This window comes from Bison bison, unplaced genomic scaffold, assembly GCF_000754665.1.
Source record: "Bison bison bison isolate TAMUID 2011002044 unplaced genomic scaffold, Bison_UMD1.0 scf7180017864383, whole genome shotgun sequence".
NCBI lineage: Eukaryota > Metazoa > Chordata > Mammalia > Artiodactyla > Bovidae > Bison > Bison bison.
This window is the reverse complement of record NW_011494955.1, coordinates 7538551-7546579: the sequence shown is the minus strand read 5'-3', so window position 1 is coordinate 7546579 and position 8029 is coordinate 7538551. Positions and strand designations below refer to the sequence as shown.

General features: G+C 53.7%; 1 protein-coding gene across 3 annotated transcripts in view; it reads right to left on the bottom strand.

Moving 5' to 3' along the window:
• Positions 1–2984: 2984 nt before the first annotated feature.
• Positions 2985–8029, bottom strand: part of HOXC10 (homeobox C10) — a 5262-nt gene continuing 217 nt past the window's right edge. The window contains exons 2-4 of one of the 3 annotated variants that reach the window (XM_010857956.1): positions 7217–7742; positions 4734–4826; positions 2985–4108 (exon numbers count right to left, since the gene is read on the bottom strand). In XM_010857956.1, coding sequence (XP_010856258.1) covers positions 3831–4108; positions 4734–4826; positions 7217–7742 — 897 coding nt within the window. In that variant the 3' untranslated portion in view covers positions 2985–3830. Of the gene's footprint in view, positions 4109–4733; positions 4827–7216; positions 8024–8029 lie in introns of those variants that run through there. The other 2 variants (XM_010857954.1, XM_010857955.1) reach the window with 2 other exon arrangements.

Genomic DNA, 8029 nt, shown 5'->3' with positions numbered 1-8029 from the left:
TCCCTTACAAAGGGCTGGGGGACAGAGAGAAAGACAGACTGACAATTTCAGCTGGGGAGAACAGAGGCTCTATTACTATTCTCTCCTCTAATCTCCATGGGATCTCTTTGTATAAGAGAGAGAGAAAAATACATGAGTATGCACAAAAATATATACAGGGGATCTGGGAGAGCCTGGAGGAGGCAGAGATATAGAAACAGAGACCCACATGCATGCAAGGTTCAATATATCCCCCAGCAGACAACTGCGTGAATAAACTTCATGGATATACTGTGTTACAGGGACATGACTTTGTTTCCCTGTCTGAAAGTTTCTTATGTTTTAATAATCATAATAATTCCAAAGTAAGAGAACCAAGAACCTGTCCTTTGCCTTTTGACTTTCTCTTTCCCAATCTGAGAGCAGGGGTGTACCTCTCCATTTTCCGTGACCCTCCCCATTTTTCTCTGCAGGCAGAGAAACCTGTTCGGAGAGCCCTCTCTCTAGCAACCAGGACCAGAACTGAGGAACCAGAGGGGGCAAGGAGGGGAAGAAGCTTTGCAAAGTTGCACATTGCTCAGATGCCCCTTTACTCCAGGTCCTCCCCTCCTCCCCCTGGCATCAGCCAACAACCTCTCCAACAATATGAAATGCTGGGCGCTGGCAGCCTCCGGTTCACCCAGACCTTTCCACACAGTGCAAAGACAAGCAGCTGCCTGACAGGCACAGACACAACAGACCAAGGCCTACGGGCAACAAACAGCTAGAGAGACCAGAGCCAGATTCTTGCCCTGATGTTTCCCAGTAGGGTGTGTGTGGGGGGGGGGGTTTCTACTTGGACTTGATGACTTTCTTCTAGCCTACTAACACCCTAAATATGCCCTTCTCCTGGGGATGGGGCTATACAAGAGGAAGAGGAGGTGGCTGAGCTGACGCTCAGAGTTCCCCAGCTCCTGGGACCCCCCACGCACCCCACTTTTCTAAGAAGCTCCAGCCCCAGTTGACTGGAGGCAGATTCCCGCCCCCCACCCCGGGGGTGGCAAGTGGGAAAAACTAACCCTTCAAAGACTCCTTTCTATTTCTGTGGTCTTCTCTCTTCTAATCATCCTGCCCCACCCTGCTACCCAGCTGAGCTGGCCCGCCAGGCCACCTCTTACTCAAATTCCTGAATTTCCTTGGAATTGGTTAGACCTCCTTTGTCTGTCTCCATCAGCTGGGCCCAGGAAACAATAGCTGCAGGAAAAAACTCCTCTCCCTCAAGCACGGGGATTGGGACAGGCTGAGTGGACGGATAAACTGGGGTTCTCCAGATTTGTCGTGTGGCCCCACTCACAGCTTGCCCTCCTCAGTCTGTACCCATTTTGCCCTGTCTAAGAGGGGGCCTGGGGAGCAGTCCCACTGGGGAGGGTAGGAGCGGGATAGGTGGGTTGGGGCCCTCGACGATAACCGACTGATGTAACTCAGGCAGTTTCTTGTTGCCGAGTTCAAAACTCAATCCCAACAACATGAAACTACCTAAGCCACAGATCAGCTGAGCGAGCAGGGCGGGAGATTCAGCTTTGCATTTATCGGGAGGAGAAGGGAAGGGGGTTGGGGAAGGAAGAAATTCAGCCCCGTCCCCTTTTCCGCCCCCACAACCTCCCTAAGGACTAGAGGGTAGACTTTGGGTGGCTGGGTGGGCAGGGGGTCTGACTGCCTCATCAGCTTCTGGTCTAAGCAATCGCTCAGGGAGACTCTGGTGAAATGGGACCTCAAGCCGCCAAACCCCCGCCCCGCCCCCAGCACCGCAGTGGGGCTATCCCCCTGCCTCTGGCCCTGAGGGAAGCTGGAGTGTCCTTCCACTCTCGGGCTGGGTCCCCTGTCTTGCCCTTCTGGCTCTGCTGTGCTCTCCTCCTAGCTTTCCTCTGATCCCCTCTGTCTCTCAGCTGAACTCTGGCTTCCCTTCGTCCGTGTGTGACCGAACCACTCCAAAGCCTCTTCCAATCAGGCCACTTGCCTGGCAAAGCCCCACAGCCAGAGCGAGTGGGGACCGAGAGCCTGGCTAAGGCTCACATCTAAACCAGCAGAAAGCAGGAAAACCTAAGCTTCAAGCTCCAGCCCTCACCAGCCCATCCTCCTTCTGCCTTCCCTCAGCAGACGACCAGACTGAGCTACATCAAGACCCATGTGTCGAGCTCCAGGCGACCATGAGTGACCGAGTAAAGAAAGAAGCCAAAAACCACCAATTTACCCCTTTCACTGCCGAACCCCAAGGCAATGGGTCAGGGAGGGGGAGCTTGTGGCCACTGCCCTCCGCTTTGAGCCGCCACAGGGCAAGCCTGGGCTCCCAGCAAGCAAAGATGCCCAGAACACCTTCCACCCTGCTCTGCCCAATGCGTGCTGGGCACCTGGGGACGCCGCTAGTCCCCACTCCGCTGCTAAGAGAAGAACAAGAAACCGCTTCTCTTACCTTGTCGCTGCCTCCTCCTCCTGCCACTGCCCGCGCTTCTGCTGCTGCTGTCGAGAAGGGGGGGGGTGCTCAGCTCCTCATCCCCCTCCGGTGGTTAAGTTTATTCCTCTCCTTGGATAGGTGGGGGGCTCTTGGGGTTCCCCCCAGCAGCGGTGGGGTGCGCTTGGCCCAGCACCCCAAGCAATGGGATCCGTCTGCTCCTCAAGATTGCAGTTTGCTTTCTGCCTCTTTCCCTCCTCCAGTCACCTTTAAATGCATCTTTTACTGCAGCACCACATTATATTTGCAGATCATAAAATCCACCTCTCGCGCGCACCAAGACCGTCCTGACATTACTGTTTTATGACCTTGACTTATTGTGGTCACCTGGATAATATTTAAATCAACGTTATGGTCTCTCACTTACATTAAACCCGCCAAGAGACGTTCTAGAAAGGCTCTAGGAGATGAGTCGAACACAAAACACACATATCCACACACTCAGCCTCTTTGGGGGGAGGGTGTCGCTAAAAAAAAAAAAAACACTAAAAAACAAAAAAACCACCCATTTGAGGATTACGATTCTGGAAATTTATTAGGATTTTTTTTTTTTTTCTCCATTAAGGAAGCTACATGCAAAAGATACAACATACAGAATATCTTTAAATAACACAACTCCCAGACAGGGACAGGGTAATATTTGGGGGAGGGGCATTCTGTCTTTGCTTCTCTATGTTCTATTTTTAATTTAAAAATTGTTTTTTGTTCCTCTGAATGGAATTTCTGAGATGGCAGTGGATGGAGGATGTAGGGGTGCTGGGAGGATGGGAGAAAAGCAGAAAGCAGTACAAATACGAGACTTCAAGCAGATTCTCAGAGCGACTGGGAGGTAAAGACACAGAGAGGGTTTGGCAGAGGCGCTGGACGCTACAACAAACACACAAACACTAGCTGAACTTTCCAAAACGTCTATTATTCTAAGGAGGAAATGCAGCAAGGAAGAAGCGATTCTGATTCTGACTGTGCTCTGCGAGATTACAGACCTTCTCTGGTTGATTTTTTTCCCCCTATAATCGGGTGGATTCGACCTTAACTTTGCCTGGAGAACAGGATGCTATGTGTGAGTGCGTGCATGAGTGAGGGGTTGACACACACACCAGCCACACTCCCACCCTCATCTATGTGGGCACACCACACCCCACACCCCAGCACCCCATTTCTCATGCTTTAGGTGGACGCATCTTCGGAGCACGAACCATAGGTCCCTTGGAAGGAGAGTCTGAGGTCTTTGCCTTTTTTGCAGGCGTGTTGCATTTATACTCAGGGAGGAAAAAAAAAATATACCACCAGGCACAAAGGAAGGAGGGGCGGGGAAAAGAAGGTGGTGGGGAGAGAAGGGAGGGGGAGGGGAGGCCCCCCGAGCTCAGGTGAAATTAAAATTGGAGGTCAGTTCCCGGATCCGATTCTCTCGGTTCATTTTCTTGAGTTTCATTCTGCGATTTTGAAACCAGATTTTGACTTGTCTGTCTGTAAGGTTAATGGTCTTGCTAATCTCCAGGCGGCGCTCTCGCGTCAAATACATATTGAACAGAAATTCTTTCTCCAATTCCAGCGTCTGGTGTTTAGTATAGGGGCACCTCTTCTTCCTTCCGCTCTTTGCTGTCAGCCAATTTCCTGTGGTGTTTTCTGCCTTTATCTCCTCTGTTAAAAATAACATTATTTGCATAAGTATCCCTGGAAGAGGCAAACCCTCGCAGCACTGCAGCCTTAGCTAGCTTGCTGTGGGGGCGGCTGAGGGAGCCCAGGGGAGCTGCTCTCGCCCCACAGGCCTGGCTGGTGGGGTCCTCTTGGGTTCAGGGCTTTTAGAATTTCTCTGGGGTCTAAACTTACAGGGAAGAAAGACAGAAGGTACTTGCCTCCAACGTGTCTATTAAATTTAAATCACCCCAGTCCACCTTGACTTAGCAGGTTCTGAGTACTCCCACTGTCCCTCAGCTTGTTGACCCTGGTGGGCTCTCTAAGCCCCACCAGACCCTCCCTCCTCTCTGTTCCCTTCCAGCTCTAGGGGGAAAAAAAAAAAACCCCAACCAGAAGGAAAGGTGTTTCCAGGCCTCAGACTGGGTAACAGAGGCCACCCCGCTGCCCTGGGCAATTCCCAGAGAGCTTTGGCCCTTTTCAACTCAGTGCAGGGAGGTTGCCCCAGTCTCTGCAGCCAGAGTCAGACCCCCAGCCCTGACTCCCACCCCAAGTGCCACAGAGCGACTCTTCCCCCACTGGATCTCCCATCGCCAGCTTTTCCTCTCCTAGCTGTTTTCCCCAGGAGTACCTGAGGCAGGGAGCTTGTGCAGGCAGCAGAGGTCAGGGGCAACAGCTCTGGGGCATGCTGAGGGGTCCTCAGACAACTGCCCTGGCCAGAGACCTAAGGTCAAGGGAGAGAGATCCTGAGGAAATGCAGCCTCCTGGAAATCTCCTGCCTCGTCTATGCAGATATGCATGCATGCATGTACATGTGCATTTCTGCAGCGACACACATTCCTCCCCATATGCACACACAGGGATATGCACATGTGTGTCTATTTATATAAGGAGATATTCTAAATATACTGTGTATTTCCCTTTTCCTCATGGATAGCTTCTTCCCCTGGCACACATTCTCGCTGAAATGAACCTTAGGCAGCAGAAGGGACCTTGGCTATCTTTTCCAGGGAGAAAACCCAGAGTCCAGAGACCCGAGAGGGACACCAAGCAAAGGACTCTGCTGATGGCTCTGTGCTCTATTCCCCTCTATGCCCAATGAAACTGCCAAGTTCCTGGATCTTATCTTGATGGGGAGTGGGGTGGGGGCCCTAGGGGAACCAGGAGGCACCAGAAAAATGCAAACTTGAGGCTCTAGTTTAAAACACTTGAATGTCCTTAATTTTGCTCCCACCTCTGCACCTGCAGCCTCCTGCCAAATTGTTCAAAGGCTCTCCACATATAACTCTGTGCTATTGATTTTTTTAATTGGGGTTTAGGGGAAGGGGAGAAATTACAAGTGGGGAAGTCTGGCCCAAAGCGGGCTTGCCTCTGGCCTGGAGGAGGTACCAAAATGGGGGGATGGAGGCAAGAAGGGCACAGGCAGAAGGCAGAGAAAGATTAGTTGGGGCTGGAGGGTTTAGATGGTGTGGGGAATGGCAGGGGAGAAAGGAGAGTCTATGGGGCATGGGGGCAATTTGAGCTAGGAGGTGGGCTTGTTAACCTTGACTTTGCTTTTGGTGGGGCTAGAATGCAGCTTTTCTTACCCCAAATCTGCACCCCAACCAAGCCCACGGTGTGGGGAGATGGTATAAAATTAAACTTCTGTGCTGCACATGTGCCACCACTAAGGCTTCGTGGGTGTGTGTGCCTCTCTCCCCCTCACCTTCAGGAACACACCCGTGCCCATCTTCTGGCCAGGGTCTCCATGGGCTGACTTGCCAGGGCCCACCTTTGATTTGCAGAGGAGACCCAAGAGGGCGAGGCTCTGCCCTCACCCTCTGAAAGAGTGAGTGTGCATGTATGAGAGGGCACGCGTGTGTGAGTGTGACACAGGTCGCCGCCGGGTATGCCTGTGCACCGCATCCATATACAAAGCGCCACAAGACCCAGGCCGCCCTCAGTCTGCTCACTTCTCACTATTTCATCTGCCTCTGCACCCAAAGAGCCCTTCTTACACACAGCCTCCAGCAGCCAGTGCCGTGGGGAGCAGTTTATCCGCCCCCACCTCGTCTGCCAGTTGGGCCTTTTCTGATGCTTTTTGCTCCAACTTTTCATGGAAAACCACCTCAGCCTCCCTCCACTGCTCCCATTTCCTTTACATTTTCTCCAGGTGTCAGAGAAGGGTCCTGAAGGCCCCCAGCTCCTTCAGCAGAAATGAATCTTGAACTCTGAGCTTGAACTCTGCCTAGGCTTTCCCTCGCCAACCAAAATCACAATGAAATCCAACTAAAGCTACACTCCCTTGCAGGAGAAAACCGCTTACTATGCACACAGAAATTTCCCAACCACTCATTTGTAGTCTGTTTTTGGAAACCAATGAGAAAACTACATTTTTTAAAATGCAACTAGAAAAAAAGGAAAAGAAAAAAATTTTCAAAGGAAGATAAAAAACTTAACAACACTCCACATGCCCTGTTCCAACGCCATAGGCGGCCTAGGCATCTGGGGGAGGGAGGGACGCAGCGGGCAGCCCTTCACCTCCACCTCTTCCGGCCCCAGCCCTGCGGCCCGAGGCCCCCGGCCGAGCCAAAAACCGCAGGAGCCCAAACCACACGCAGGAATCAGACCCACAAACAACAAATCGCGCTTCGCAGGAAACATTTTCAACTGGGAAAACGCAGTAAAGCGAAATCCCCCGTCTCCCAAGCTTCCCTTAGTCCCTAGCCCAAGATCGCCATTTTAAGCTTTTTTGCAAGCTTCTGACCTGAGTGGGGGGACATCAGTCCCCCAGGACAACAACGTAGAACAAGCAAACCAAAGGCAGCACACACCCAGGCGCGGTCACCCGCCTTGGGCAGCATAAGGCGCCCGCAGGCTGCCCGCGGTGTGCACCTCCCCGGTCTCGGCGCCCACGGCCGCTGCCGGCCTTGCACCTCCACTTCGCCGCTTACCTTCCCCAGCCAAGTGACGCGCCACCAGCCTGGCGCTCAGCAGACACGAGTCTCAAGCTGGGGTCGCATTCCCAAGACCGTCTAGGGCCTCCTCGGCCCAACCCTCTCCCTGCCCTCGCCCGGGGCCACTAAAACCCAGTGCCCGAGCGTCCCAGCCGGACCACGGCCCAGGCGGCCTTACCTTTTGCTTCGTTGTCGGAGGTGTCTGGGCTGGAGTCGGCGGTTTTGGCCCGATCCTTTTCGCTCTCCAAGGGGCTGCCTTTGGGGCCTGCCAGGTTCTGCTCGGTCTTGATCTCATTGGGACTGGGGGTCTGGCTGTCGGACTTGGGGGTCTCAGGGAAACTCACTTTACCCCCGAGCTGGGGAGACTCCAGATGTTCGGCGCGCGGGTTGAGACTGGCCCGCTGCTCGAAAGGGGCTTCGAAGTCGTTGGCCCCGGCACAGTGGGGCGGCTTGTCCAGCGCGGAGTAGCTCGGGCTGGCGCGATAGTAGCTGGGCACGGGCACCTCGTGCTCCCCGAGGCAGGACTCCTGCAGAGGGTGGGAGTAGAGAGCTGCCTCGGGGCCACTTTTCGCCCGCTTCTCTGCGCTGTACATGCAGCAGACATTCTCCTCCTTGACACTAGGTGGGTAGGAACAGGAGGACAGCGGCCTGCCAACAGGTTGTTCCAGGCGGTAGGCGGCTTTGGGGTCGCCCCAGGAGTCCAGCTGCGAGAGGTAGGACGGGTAGGTGTTGAGGGCGAGGTTGGGGCTGCTGCCCTCGTCCCTCTTGGAGAGCGAGGGTGCGAGCCCGCAGCCCCTCATCACCCCGCAGTTGAAGTCACTCCCAGATTGCATATACATGCCTGCGCTCCGGCTATAGCGCTCTCCTCCGCCCGGCGCAGCCAAGGGCTCCCCGTACGAGTTCGGAGTTACATTGCGAGGGCATGTCATTTTCAGAGAGAGGGGTTTTTAAGGAGCAATACTACAGCGGAGGAGCTGACATCTTTTTTTTT